The sequence below is a fragment of the Epinephelus fuscoguttatus genome, linkage group LG14 (assembly GCF_011397635.1).
Source record: "Epinephelus fuscoguttatus linkage group LG14, E.fuscoguttatus.final_Chr_v1".
In the NCBI taxonomy this organism is placed as follows: domain Eukaryota; kingdom Metazoa; phylum Chordata; class Actinopteri; order Perciformes; family Serranidae; genus Epinephelus; species Epinephelus fuscoguttatus.
Window position 1 is genome coordinate 35,763,096 of NC_064765.1, and position 15,340 is coordinate 35,778,435.

General features: G+C 40.8%; 1 protein-coding gene across 1 annotated transcript in view; it reads right to left on the reverse strand.

Annotated features, from left to right (window-relative positions):
- The window catches only part of dapp1 (dual adaptor of phosphotyrosine and 3-phosphoinositides), a 30,580-nt gene that overhangs the window by 10,742 nt on the left and 4,498 nt on the right, over nt 1–15,340 (reverse strand). The window contains exons 2-7 of the mRNA XM_049596329.1: nt 14,007–14,129; nt 10,984–11,117; nt 10,626–10,756; nt 7,407–7,454; nt 7,189–7,251; nt 5,904–5,989 (exon numbers count right to left, since the gene is read on the reverse strand). Coding sequence (XP_049452286.1) covers nt 5,904–5,989; nt 7,189–7,251; nt 7,407–7,454; nt 10,626–10,756; nt 10,984–11,117; nt 14,007–14,129 — 585 coding nt within the window. The remainder of the gene's footprint in view (nt 1–5,903; nt 5,990–7,188; nt 7,252–7,406; nt 7,455–10,625; nt 10,757–10,983; nt 11,118–14,006; nt 14,130–15,340) is intronic.

Below are 15,340 nucleotides of genomic sequence, written 5' to 3' on the forward strand. Positions count from 1 at the left end.
AGTTGTACCTAATAAAGTGTCCGATGAGTGTATATTTCTTCCATTCATTTTGTGTGTGGTTCTTCATATTTAATTTTTTGTTCATAAAGATAAAGGGGTCCGGGTGACAATTATTTTCATACTTGATTAATCAGAAGAATAATCACACTGGGTGCCGCTCCAGCCAGCTAAGAACAGGAAACTGACAAGGTCCAACATTGTCTGGTCTGATGAGTCTGTGACATTCAGATGGTAGGGTCAGAATTGGCATAAACAACATTAAAGCACTGATCAGTTGATCAGTTAATCAATTGCTCTATAAAATGTCAGATGATTGTAGAAAATATACCCAACAGAAGTTCTTTAAGCCAAAGCCGACTCATTCAGATGTCTTGTTTTGTCCAAAACCAAAAACAGTTCAATTTACTATCGAAGAAATCTTCAGAAACAGCAGATATTAACATTTGAGAAGCTGGAACTGACTTAAAGGATGAATTAATTGTTGTAAATGATTTTTTTTTAAAAGACATACTCCCTAAATTGGTTCTGAAATCACAAAATTTGCTCTCAACATATCAATAATGTCACTTAGTGTAATAAGTTTAGCATGGAATTTTAGTCCTGACAAAAGGGATCAGTCTGGATGGCAAGGAATTTTCACCTCAAGGTCCATTTATAAGCTGTTTCATAGATTCTAAAGTCTTCATCAGCAGATAGAAATGGCTTCATTCTCATCATATGACCCAAGTGTAAAATGTAGGTCACATGATAACTACTGACCCAGCCACAATGGCTGAATAAAGATCATGAGCTGTAACTGAAAGCTCAGAAAAGCCCTTGAATTGAGATTATTTTGCCACACCAACACTTAGTGTTTATTCGGGTTGAAGGTCCAAGACTAACCTCGCAAAGCAAGCACAGCATTCACTGTGTGTGAGTTGGTTGTTGTTGTTGCATGCCTTTGTTTGGGTATTTGCACAACCGGTCTCCTGAATTATTACATAATCTTGTGGCACTGTATAGAGGAGCCCTGTGTTAAAATCTGTTTCTTACACAGACAACCTCACAGGTGCTGTGTAAAAACAGAAGGCAATGATTTCCAAATCCTTTTTTGACCGATATTCAATTGAATACAGTCCAAAAACAAGATTTTAAATGTTCAACCTGATACACTTTATCAGTAAGTGATAAGTAAGTAAGTGTTTGGGAGGACACTCACTGCAATTTTGAAAGTGAAATTCTTTCCCATTCTTGCTTGATATATGACTTAAGTTGCTCAACAGTCCGGGGTCTCTGTTGTCGTATGTTGCACTTCAGAATGCACCACACATTTTTAATAGGAATCAGTTCTGGACTGCAGGCAGGTCAGTCTAGTACCTGCACTGTTTTACTACAAAGCCACGCTGTTGTAACACATGCAGGATGTGTTTCATTGCCTTGCTGGAATAAACAGGGACGTCTCTGAAAAAGACGCCATCTGGATGGCAGCATATGTTGCTACGAAAACCTGTATGTACCTTTCAGCATTCATGGTGCCTTCTCAGATGGGCAAGTTACCCATGATGCCATGGGCACTAACACATCCCCATACCACAAAGTGGCTTTTAAATGTTGCACTGGTAACAGTCTGGATGGGCCTTTTCCTCTTTAGCCATGACGTCCATGATTTCCAAAAACAATTTGAAATGTGGGCTTGTCAGATCACAGCACAATTTTGCAGTGATGAGCTGTCTTTACTGACAGTGGTTTTCCAAAGAGGTCCTGAGCCCATGTAGTAATACCCTTCATACAGTCACATTGGTTTTAATGCAGTGCAGTCCAGGGAGTCAAAGGTCACAGGTATTTAATACTAGTTTCCGGCCTTGCGCCTTACACATAGACATTTCTCCATATTCTCTAAATCTGTTAAAGATATTATGGACTGTTACCTGATCAGAGAAAGGGTTGCAGACTATTCATGACGTTTATGTTGATGGTGTTTTTACTCATTTGCAGAAATTTTGAGTTTGTGTGATCTCAGTTTTCCCGATGTTCTAACCGCCCTCCAGATTCTACAATTGATCCCTTTTTATCACACAATAAAGAGACAAGAGAGACTCATAGCAATCATATATAATCACATTTCCTAGGTGAACCCAAATTGTTTAGACACCCTGAGGGCCACTTGGGACAAGAACCACAACAATGGGAACATATACTAGACCGTGTACATACCTCTTCTACATGTGCCAGATACAGCCTTTTGCAATGGGAGATCCTACACAGAGTCCACCTCACAAATACAAGGCTGGCAAAAATATACCTGAACAGGACTGATTATTGCAATAGGTGTAAAAGATCACCTGCTGACTATGTACACATGTTCCTGTCATGCCCACAATAGTTTTTGGCTGCAATATTTAAAACAGTTGTTCACATAGGGGGTAAAACAGTAGACCCAGACCCCCTCGCTACCCTCTACAGAATCTCCTCCGCACCCAATATGCCCAAGGTTGCACAACAAGTCCTTGCTTTTACCATCTTACTTGCTAGGAGACTCTTGCTCCTTAAGTGGACGTGCTCCTCCCCTCCTAGCCATAATAGATGGATTCATGAGATACTTACGTACCAAAGTTTGTTTTGGAGTTCCGCAAGATTCTGTGCTCGGACAAATCCTATTTACTCTATATATGCTTCCTTTAGGTAATATCATTAGAAATCACTCTGTAAATTTCTATTGTTATGCGGATGATACTCAGTTGTATTTATCGATGAAGCCAGAAGAAAGTAATCAATTAACTAAACTCCATAACTGCCTTAAAGACATAAAAACTTGGATGAGCACCAATTTCCTGATGTTAAATTCAGACAAAGCTGAAGTTATTGTTCTTGGCCCCAAACAACTCAGAGACTCTTTATCTGATGACATAGTTTCTCTAGATGGCATTGCTCTGGCCTCTAGCACTACCGTAAGAAACCTTGAGTAATATTTGATCAAGATTTGTCTTTAAATTCTCATTTAAAACAAACCTCACAGACTGCATTTTTTCATCTGCTTAATATTGTGAAAATTAGGCCTATCCTGACCCGAAAAGATGCAGAAACATTGGTCCATGCTTTTGTTACCTCTAGGCTGGATTACTGTAACTCTCTATTATCAGGTAGTTCTAGTAAGTCCTTAAAAACTCTCCAGCTAGTTCAGAATGCAGCAGCACGTGTACTAACAGGAACTAAGAAACAAGATCATATTTCTCCTGTTTTAGCTTCTCTGCACTAGCTCCCTGTAAAATCCAGAATTGAATTTAAAATCCTACTGTTAACTTATAAAGCTCGAAATGGTCAAGCTCCGTCATATCTTAGAGAGCTCATAGTGCCATATTATCCCACCAGAACGCTGCACTCTGAGAACGCAGGGTTACTCGTGGTCCCTAAAGTTTCCAAAAGTAGATCAGGAGCCAGAGCCTTCAGCTATCAGGCTCCTCTCCTGTGGAATCATCTTCCTGTTACGGTCCGGGAGGCAGACACCGTCTCCACATTTAAGACTGGACTTAAGACTTTCCTCTTTGATAAAGCTTATAGTTAGGGCTGGCTCAGGCTTGCCCTGTACCAGCCCCAAGTTAGGCTGACTTAGGCCTAGTCTGCCGGAGGACCCCCCTATAATACACCGGGCACCTTCTCTCCTTCTCTCTCTCTCTCTCTCTCTCTCTCTCTCATATTCTATTACTGCATCTTGCTAACTCGGCCATTCTGGATGTCACTAACTCGGCTTCTTCTCCGGAGCCTTTGTGCTTCACTGTCTCTCAGATTAACTCATATCACAGTGGTGCCTGGACAGCGTGACGTGTGTGGTTGTGCTGCTGCTGTGGTCCTGCCAGATGCCTCCTGCTGCTGCTGCCATCATTAGTTATTAGTCATACTTCTTCTGTTATTATACACATATGATTATTGTCACACTGTATACTGCCAGATATTAATATATTATTATTAATTATAATATTATTACTTTAATTAATGTTGCTGTAAGCTACTGCCATTATCATCTGTCCTGCATATCTCTCTCTCTCTCTCTCTCTCTGTCTCTCTCTCTGTCTCATTGTTTCATACGGATTACTGTTAATTTATTATGCTGATCTGTTCTGTACGACATCTATTGCACGTCTGTCCGTCCTGGAAGAGGGATCCCTCCTCAGTTGCTCTTCCTGAGGTTTCTACCGTTTTTTTTCCCCGTTAAAGGGTTTTTTTCAGGAGTTTTTCCTTATCCGCTGTGAGGGTCTTAAGGACAGAGGGATGTTGTATGCTGTAAAGCCCTGTGAGGCAAATTGTGATTTGTGATATTGGGCTTTATAAATAAAATTGATTGATTGATTGATTGATCAGGCTTGAGAGGATCAGATTCCCTCTGAAGGGATTCTTAAGACTTTCTACAAAATTTGGAAACCCTTTTTAATTCTGTTAATTTCTGGGTAAAAACTAATAAAGAGGGGGAAGACCATATTATGGATGTTGGATGGTGAAATCCTTAAATTTCGAAAAATGAAATGTTTTTTTTAAGTGTTGGACTGTTTGCCCATACAGTTTTTCACACTGGCTACGGTTACATGATGGCTTCTCATTCGGAATGAAATTAATCTGAATGAAATCATTCGGAATTAAAGTCTTTCCAGGTAGTTTACATGGGAAATATTAATTCCGAATGAGGGTTTACACGGAGATCAGTTCAATCGCCTTTATTCAGGTCTGCGCAAGGTTTGGGGCAGGGAAGGTTTCTGATTGGATAGGGGGCGGGGCGGATGTTACGTGTTTACGTTTACCGGAAGAAAACACTGTAGTCCTCGCTCCGGATAACAAGATGCTTGACGACGCCGTTATTACTGCCTTTTTCGGGTGTGTTTTGCTTATATTCTTGAAGCAGCAGTACGACAACAACCTTGTTCTGCTAATGCTTCATCTGTTGAGCAGGAGAAGGGAGGCAGAAGACCGTGCTGTGGCGAATGGAAACCGGTGAGTGCAAAGAGTCCGACTGCTCTAGCTCAGCCCGTTGCTATGCAGCCCCTTGCTATGTGCGCTATATACGTCATCGCACCAGAAAGGCAAGGAAACCAGCATGCGCAGAAAGACCGGAATGAACTCAAAGAGGAATGAGTGTATACATGCACACAAAACTCTTTCATTCGGAATGACAAACGGAATAAACCACCCCCTTTAATCGGATTTAATTTTCAATCGGAATGACCGTTTACATGACCACTTTTAATCAGAATGGCCGTTCATTCCGATTAAAAGTGGAATTAAACTGTGCATGTAAACGTACTGAATGAGACAATCCTTGTTTTTAACATTCTACAACTTTCCCAGTCAACTTCTTCTCAATGAGATAATATTTACAAAAAACTAGTCTATCAGTATGATCATTAAATATCCTATATTTGTACTAGATTCAATTGAATATAGGTAGAATAGGATTTGCAAATCATTGCATTCTGTTTTTATTTCCATTTTACACAACATCCCAACTGTATATTATTTTGTCACTTTTTGTCACTTTTGTCAAAAAGCAACAAACCAGTTTCAGCAGCGATTTACATGAGTTTGACTCAGTCAGCACGACAGTTTACTTAACATTAGTTTTTCGTTCTTGACATATAGTTAGTGTCTTGTGAGTCCTAGTGCAATACTGAATCACTAGAAAAGTATTTAAACTGACTATAACATGAAAATCCATCTGGACTGTCCTTTAAATAAGCATCTTTCATTTGTCCTGATGAATCAGGTACCATCGTGTGTGGGTCCAAGCCACCACAGGAAACTTTTAAATAAAGAGTATGACTTTTATTGAAGGTTGAAACAGACATATGTGTTGTTGGGTTTTAATTCCACATTCCTTTATGCAAAATCCCTTATGATACAAATCCTCTCAGTGCTGATCACTGACTGGCATCACTTACCAGAAACAGTTGACTCTGTCCTGCGAGTAGTCAAACTGGACTGCAGAGCAGGCTCTTAGATCCAGGGTTCGAATGGGCTCCTCACACTGCAACAGAGACACTACAGCTGTACACGTACCCACTACAAGCCCCACATGTTGTTTTTCTGGTGTGACTAGAAGCTGCGTATTTTGCACTTTGAGCCCTATTTCTGGGTCGTTTATGATGAAATAGAGTGGTTAAAACCAAAATAGTGACGATTGCTTATTTGCGGAGAATTTGGCTTTTCCCTGCCTGGCATAACACTGCTGCCTATGGCCATGTGTCAACCTGTCCTAAAACCACCCTAACTGTTCTTTTCAAAGCCATGAAGATCACCGAGTGGTCAGTGGTGTTCCTTGATGTTCTGACATAAAAATCGTAGCAAACTGTGGTTTCCATGATGATTTATTTGACATTTTGTGTAATCCGTTGGTTTTCTATCAAAGCCTCATTGTCTGTTGGTAGTAATCCGCCACCGGAAACAGAAAGGGGGTTGTTTACCACAAGGTTGTAGTCACTGTAGTCTTTTAGCTCAGCGAAAGTGCCAGCTCGACAGTGCTGTGTGCGCTCCTGGAGGAAGAACGAGAACGAATGAAAAAGTTTTGTAATAAGTTTAAACAACTGCACAATGGATTACTCACTTGTAGACAACCTTCGCAGTACGATGCCTTTGAACACAACGCCAGCCTTCTTCTTCTGCTTCTTTTCTGTGTCCCATTACATTGCAATGGTTTCCTGCCGGTTGGCAACACTCGTAAAGGAGCATTATTGGCATCAAGTGGGCTGGAGTGTGTAACGCTACAGGGTCAAACGAACGATCTAGTGGAACTTTACACACAGGTGTGAGGAAGCTGAAAAAATAGTTCCACAATCGAGATGAATAGCAAAACACAGATGGAAACCACAGTCTACGACGATTTTTATGTCATAACATCAACGAACACCACTGACCACTCAGTGTGTTTCATGGATTTGAAAACGAACGTTTAGGGTGGTTTTAGGACAGATATACACATGGCCATAGGCAGCAGTGTTAAGCCAGGCAGGTGAAAGCCAAATTCTCCAAAAATGAGCAATCGTCACTATTTTGGTCTTAACCACTCTATTTCATCATAAACGACCCAGAAATGGGGCTCAAAGTGCAAAATACTGGATTTCTCCTTTAATACAACTGCTCTATCCAAATATTGTAATCTGATACAATGGTGACATTCTGAAAAAGCACAATTAGCACACCATGTCCCAAAGCTGAAGGAAGACTCACCATATTGTCTTTGAAGTATTTGAGTTCATATCTGTTGAGTGTGAACCACCTCTGTCTCCAGCTCTGCAAAAAGGTTTAACAGTGGATGTATTTAAGTAAACACTGAACCACGAGTTTCTTAAAGAAACCTGCTACACTTGATAATACTTTCAACAACAGATTTCCTGATAAAAGCTGATTTGTGTTCAGACACTCCCTTACAGTTCCACTGCTCTTACCTTCACAATTGCTCCTTGTTTCACCAGATAGCCTTCCTTTGTGCCCAGCTGAAAATACATGCTTTGTGTTAGCACAAAAAAGTTTCTACTGGGAGGGAAGTATTGACTTTCAGGGATAATTCTGGTTAATTGAAGCTTGGATCTGGGTCAAAATTAGGGCTGGGTACAGTGGCATGCAAGAGTTTGGGCACCCCCGGTTAAATTTTCTCTTAATAGTTAAGTACAGTGGTGGAAAAAAGTTTTCGGACACCCCATGCATTTGTGAAATATTGCATTAAGAATCACTCTTAGGTCTTCAAGTGCAATTTCTTTTAGTACAGTCACAGCCAAAATACTAAATAAATCCTAAAAAAGCCATTAAAAACTTAAAATTGATTGGTTCCATAAAAATACATAAGAAATTTTGAGTATTGGGTCATTTTGGTACCAGTGATGAAGGTCGTTCTTTTTATTAAAAGACACAATTTTTGTTGCCAAGCTTCGTGTCTACATAAAGCCAGCACATTTGAAAGTTCTTCAGACACAAAAATGGCTAAAACAAGGAACCTAACGCAGGAAACACGCCTGAAGATAAAGATTCTCAGCCAGGAAGGGTACAGCTGCCGCCAGATAGCCAGGAAGTGCAGATGCAGTCCTTCAGCAGTTGGATACACTCTGCAGAAATACAGACGAACCAACAGCTTGGAAGACAAACCAAGATCTGGGCGTCCAAGGGTTTCTTCAGCAAGAAATGACCGCATCCTGATCCGCATGTGCAGGCAAAACCGCCCAATGACATCACAGGAGCTTCAGCAGCAGTGGTCAAACCAAACTGGTGTCCAGTGTTCCACCCGCACTGTACGTGGCCGACTTTTAGATCATGGCTTAAGGTCCTACAAGGCTATCAAGAAGCCCCTGATCAATGAGAGACAGAGGTTAGCCCGGCATCGTTGGGCCCAGGCACACAAGAGGTGGACAGCCAGGAATTGGAAGAAGATTTTGTGGTCAGATGAGCCCAGTTTCCAGCTTTATCTTCCTCCTACTAATGTGAGGGTACGCAGAAGGCCAGGCGAAGCATTATCTCCAGCATGTACAGTACCTACTGTCAAGCATGGTGGAGGCAGTATCATGGTTTGGGGATGCATGAGTGCTGCTGGTGTTGGTCATCTCACTGTCTGTGATGGCACATTGAACTCTACCAAGTATTGTACCATTCTCCAAACCACATGCTCCCTTCTGTGCGTGCACTGTTCCGTCGAGGTAAAAACTGGATGTTTCAACAAGATAATGCCCCTTGCCACACATCCAAGGCCAGTAGAACTTGGCTGCAGGAGCACAGTATCCAGGTCTTAGAGTGGCCAGCTCAATCCCCGGACATGAGCCCCATTGAAAATCTGTGGTGGATTATCAAAAGGTCTGTTTCAAAGCATAAACCAAAGAATTTAGAAGAATGAAAAGCAGTAATTCAAGAAGAATGGGACAAGATTACCCCTCAACAGTGTGAAAGGCTCGTGGGGAACATGCCAGCCAGGATTAGAGCTCTACTACGTGCCAATGGCAGGACTACTAAATATTAATTTGATGATGTGATGGTTTATTTATTTTTTGTCCAGTTTTGAACACATTCTCTGTTATTTGTTGACTTTGATACTGACAATGTTGAGAACTGACATATTGAAACTGTCAAGAATTTAGTTTTGTTAGTTTTTCTTGTAAACAACAAACAAAAAAATATAATTTGTATTTGTCTGTATCTGTCTAATGCAGCCACACCTTTTGAAACACAAAAAAGATTTTTCCACAAATATTTCATGATAATATTTGAGATTGTACAAAATGAACTGATCCCCAAAAGGCATGACGTTAAAAATTAAACATGCTTGTCAACATTTTCAGCAAGATTACTGTATTAATTTTTATTTTGTACAATTTTAGAGTGAAAAAGGAAAACCTTGAAACCTTGTCCTAACAATCAAAAGCCATAGGCTCCTCTAAACAGCTGCCCAGCACTCTGAAAACTAAAATAATTACCAAAATAATTGATGCCCACAAAGCAGCAAAAGGCAAGAGAAAGATAGCAAAGTGTTTTTAGGTAGCCGTTTCCTCAGTTTGTAATGTAATTAAGAAATGGCAGTAAACAGTAGCTGTGGAGGTCAAGTTGAGGTCTGGAAGACCAAGAAAATTTTCTGAGAGTGTTGCTCGTAGGATTGTTAGAAAGGCAAATCCAAACCCCTGTTTGACTGCAAAAGACCTGCAGGAAAATTTATCAGACTCTGGAGTGGTGGTTCACTGAAGAGTCATCAGAAGAAAACTTTTCCTGCATCCTCATCACAAAATTCAACGTCAGAAGTTTGCAAAGGAACATCTAAAGAAGCCTGATGCTCTTGAGGAACAAGTCCTGTGGACTGATGAAGTCAAAATAGAACTTTTTGGATGCAATGAGCAAAGGTGTGCTTGAAGAAAAAGTGGGAAAATGATCTTGAGAACTATCCTTTTTTTAAGCTTTCCACCACATCTCATAGTTCTTCATCAGTGAACAAAGTTGTTGGTATGTAAGTACGGAACTCCCATCACATGATAACATAGGTGGTTGGAGATGGTAACTTCTGTCTATGTTCAAAGACGCTCTCTGGTGTCACATTTGAATGTCCTCCTTGATCCTTCTCTGGTCGTTCACTGACTACTGTTCCATGACCTTTGACCTCTTCCAGTGGATGCGGTGAGTCTGCTCTCATGTTCATTCAATCAGGGGGTGGGGGTCCTGTCTGTATGGTGCTGCTGCAGAGATCTCAAGGTTGAAGGATTTTTGGTTGAATGGTTTTTGCAAAACATTATGTCACAGGGAACGTAACCTTTGACCTGGACATAAAATGTCATCACTTTATCATTTTATTCTATTTGACATTTGTGTGGAATTATTTGAATTAGTGTCTAAATTCTTGTGTGTCTTTCTGCTGTTTCTTTAATTTGCTTGTAGAAATTTGTCTTTGTATAAGAAATAACATGCAGGTCTGAGGTCATGTGAGGGTGACTGAGTCAACAACTGCATTTGCTGGTGAAGAAGGTGAGAGATGTGGTTGAATGCTCATCTTCTATGCTATGATCCAGAATCATCTTTTAAGGCTGGCTTAAAGAAAGTTCGAAGTGACCCCTCCTGTAGGTCACTTTGATCACATCACAGAGGTATTGTGATATATTCTGCTATCAGCCGCTCACAGATGTGTGCAGTAGGTGTCATACCGATGGAGCAGTTGGCACCAGATCATTTTCTGTGCGTCCCGTCTGTATGGCTGTGTGAACTCGCACTGACTCATAGATGGATGGCTCCTCCACACGCCACGGGTATGGACACTTCAGCACGATGAGGGTTCCTGGTTTAGAAGCAGGAGGAGGTTACAGGTCTGACTATCTGACACTAAAACACAGAAGGAGTACAATATCCAACAACACAAAGGCTTTGCCATGGTCAAGAAACTGCTACCTCCACAATGAAAGCACTAAACTAAAAAGATGGCCAAGAGAGCAATGTGTTATTTCACTGTATGTGCTGGTAACATGCAATAAACTTGTAAGTAAGAGGTTCTGAAGTTGTGCATACCTGCGTCACTGCCAAGCAGAGGCTGGTTAGCAAAGTGGTTAACGAAGTCTTGAAGGGTGGCAAACTCATTAAACCCAAACACATAAGCGTTGTTTCTGCGTGTCACATGAAAATGCTTGACAGAATCCTTCGCCCTGTGTGTCAATTGAAAAACAAACATTTAATGTTGCCAGTAATTGTTAGATTGTTTCCTATCTTAGCTTTTAACAGCACATCAGGATCCTGCAGGGGTCTGATTTTTTCAAGACCCAAATTGGCATCACAATGTACAATAATGCACTCACACTGCCATCGGCACATATGATCACAACCTGACCCAACCCATCAACACATAATTTTGGCCTGACCCGAAACCACATATCCTATAATAATCATGTGCTGTACAAATACTTTGATAAGGCAGCATGTGTAAGGTGATCATTTTGGGACATTTGATACATGTTTGAAGCTCAGATAATAAAGGCCTTCCATACTACAGAGCACTGAGCAGACACACAAAGTCAGCAGTTATTAAAACTTTAAATTGCTATTATTCTACTTTTATTTTAATATATCTATCACCCAACACCCTTGAGCCCACTTGCATGCTTTTTGTTTTGCCCAGAACCGAACCAAGAAATAAAATTATGTCAAGCACCCACTAATCCCTTTTTGTGGGTCACCCACTGGGCACCTGCAGGTACCTGACCCAATGTAGGACTTGCAGGGAAATTAAGACACGTGGCTGGGAGACAAGTGCGATATTCACACACATATTTTTTTGTGTAACCTGTGAATTAAAAAGTATAACCACTGATCATCCCTGGCTGACATCAATTTATATACTGTATCTTGAGAACTTCAGATGTTGCATGGCACAAGTAGAATTAAACACGACTAAAGAAGCAAACACACACTAGGAGACTGATTATAGAGTCCTGAAGTCACACCCCTTCCAGTAGAGCTCATGGGACCTTACATCGGAAAAAACATGAATGGCAGTGAATGGGGAGAGCAGTATTATCTGTTGTTCCCGTTTGAGTTGCGACATGAAATCTAAATATGTTGTTAATGAATTTAAAACATAAATTTTAAGCTCAAGAAAGTCATACTTTGTGGTAAAACTGTTGAGATAGAAGCTTTTTAATTAGAAAGACTCAAGAGTACACAGGAGGAGGTCATGTATGTGACGTCATAGCTTTCGCTCGCTTCCTGCAGCTTGGCCTCCCCGCTGAAATTCCACTGTTTTATGATTAATCGATTTATGATTGAAGATGTCTGTGTGTTTTGTGCCAGGTTGCAGTCACTCCAAGCTGCAGGAAGCGAGCAAAAGCTATGACGTCACACACGCGACCGCCTCCTGTGTAGTCTTTCTAATTACGTTTTTTTCAAAAGCAAAAGCAAAAGGGGTTAGGTAATTCACTTTAGCATCTGTTGGACTACTTTTAATGGCATCTAGTATGCTCAATTTCAGATACTTGTAATTTGGATTTTGACTAGAACATGTTTACATGCAAAATGTTCATAATGTTCACATCTCCCCTCGTAGGCACACTAGATCTATAGTCACTGCAGTTTCAAAACAAGTGTCACCAACTCAGTATCTGACCGAATGTCTTCTCTTCTGTCCCTGGGATATGATGCTGAATAATGGCTGGAAAAGTGTTTTTGGGGAGCAATCTGATATCACAGTGAAGCTGACCTTTGACCATTTGGATATAAAATGTCTTCACGTCATCATTTTATCTTGTTAGACATTTTTATGAAAGCTTGTCATAATTAGCAAGCAAATTCTTGAGATATGGTCAAAAGCATGTTTTGTGAGGTCAAAGTGACCTTTGACCACCAAATTCAATTTAGTTAATTGTGGGGTCCATTTGGATGTTTTGAGTGTATGAGATATTGTGTTGGCGTGGAGACATTAAAACACTTTTTTTTTTCTTATACTGTCTGTGCTGGAACACCTGTGTCCATCCTCTGTTTTAACACCAGTCTCATTAAAGGGATAGTGCACCCAAAAATGAAAATTCAGCCATTATCTACTTGCCCATATGCTGATGGAGGCTCAGGTGAAGTTTTAGAGCGCACACACATGAGCGCGGTGCACAGAGAGGCAGTCAGAGCTACAGGCTACAGTGAGGCTAAAAACAGAGTTCAAATGACGTTTTTCCAAACAGCTTTTTATGTCGGGGCTTCAGGACACTTGGATAACTACGGACGAGCAGTATGGAGATATTTTGTGGTTTCAATTATGTGTTTTTGGACGTTTGAATCTGGGGCGCCGTCAGCCTCCATTAGGTGGAGTTGTGTTGCTACCTCCTCTCCCCTTGGATCTCCGCAGGTGATGTGAGGACTCTAAAACTTCACCTGAGCCTCCCTCGGCATATGGGTGAGTAGATAATGGCTGAATTTTCATTTTTGGGTGCACTATCCCTTTAAGCCCCCTCAAAAAAGCCCACTCTGCACTGATTGGTTAGCATTTCCAGGTGTTCCACATCTGTGCTCTTGGCGTCTCTGCACTGTAATCGCAGCTAGGGAATGACTGTAACAGAATGGCATCACTTTCTACCATGAAAAATCCATAAAATCTTCTAAACACAAACTGACTTGTTTCAGCACGAATATGATCCGAAATCAGGGTGAAAATAACAACATCAGCAACCAAGATCAGATGTTTCCCTAATGTTAGCATGTAGCTACATGTAGCAGTGTATGTAATGTAAAGACTCGATGGAGTATGCCTGGAGCAGATGACCATATCAAGAAATCCCTCATGATCTGATGTCAGCTTGTAGCCAGAGTAGAAAAAAAAACTGTTGGAAAAAGAGTATTCAGAACGGTCTGAAGCCTGAGATGTTTGCTCACAGGGATTACTTGTACATGCATTTACCTCAGTATTTTACATTATAACATATGACAGAAAATAAGCACAATAAGTCCCCTTTTAAGTCGGTTCCACATTGAGTTCTACCACCAGTGATCTCTTGTGTCAACAACATGGTGTGTTTGGTTAGTTAGAATGATGGTGCTATCGACAGACTGACCTGACAGACAGAGCAAAGCAGCCTGGTCCCTCATTACTGTTTCTCAGGAGATAACTTCCATCAGTCCCATTGGACAAGAGAAGGGCCTCTGCAGCATGGCGGGACAGGTCGTAGTGGTACCACCTTCAACAAAAGGAACAAGAAAGAACCTCTGACACAGTACTGTGGGTGGTGACCTGGGAAGCACTCTTGATTCATGCAGTGTCTTGTGGAGAAAGCGATCAATTCAACTGCCACATTCTTTGAGGAGAACATGATCACACAATGACTTCATGCTGCAGTATCAACATGATCCAACAGCTTGGAGCCCACAGTGTTTATAGCAAGGCCTATGATGCCTCTGTGCTTTCCCTCCCCTTTCTCCTCTTCATTTTCTGTTAGAGATGTACAGTTTAATGGGTGTTCCAAAGCCTCTGCTGCTCTGTATGGAATCCATACTGGTCCACATCAATCACTTAAACACTGGGATGAGAAACAGGAACGTCCACATTCACTTGCATTAAGGTGAGCTGCGAGCATTCATGATTGTGCAGAGCTGAAGTCTAGTTTCAGTTCAAATATTACAGATTCATAATAGAATATTGCAGATAATTACTGAAGCCTGAGCTTAAGGATATTCATAGACATATCATCAAAGACTAAACTGTTTATCAAACTTAAAAACTCCAATGTTTTCCAAACCAATCCAATGTCCCAGTCTTCAAAGTTACTTCCTATAAGTTGTCTTTGACTGCACCTTTATTTTCTTTTTCTTTCTTTTTCTTACTCAGTATTACAATATTATAAACATAATTTTTCAAAAGGAATGAATGAATGAATCAATCAATCAATTTTATTTATAAAGCCCAATATCACAAATCACAATTTGCCTCACAGGGCTTTACAGCATACGACATCCCTCTGTCCTTTGGACCCTCACAGCTGATCAGGAAAAACTCCCCAAAAAAACCCTTTAACGGGGAAAAAAAACGGTAGAAACCTCGTACAGAACAGATCAGCATAATAAATTAACAGTAATCTGTATGACACAATGACACAGAAAGAGAGAGACAAAGACACAGAGAGAGAGAGAGAGAGAGAGAGAGAGAGAGAGAGAGAGAGAGAGAGAGAGGGGTCTGTTCCATTGGATTGGAATCAGCTCAGATGTTGACCTTTTAAAATGGACTGCGTATCACCCAATTTACTCACTAAAGCCCAGTAACACAAGGGGAATTCATGCTGTTGAACATTAACAGGCCAACTTGACAGTTTTTCATAACAGGGCATGAGACAGCCCAATGGAGGAAGCTAGCTGTACTTTAGTGCTGCACCACCAAATTTTATTGAACCCTGTT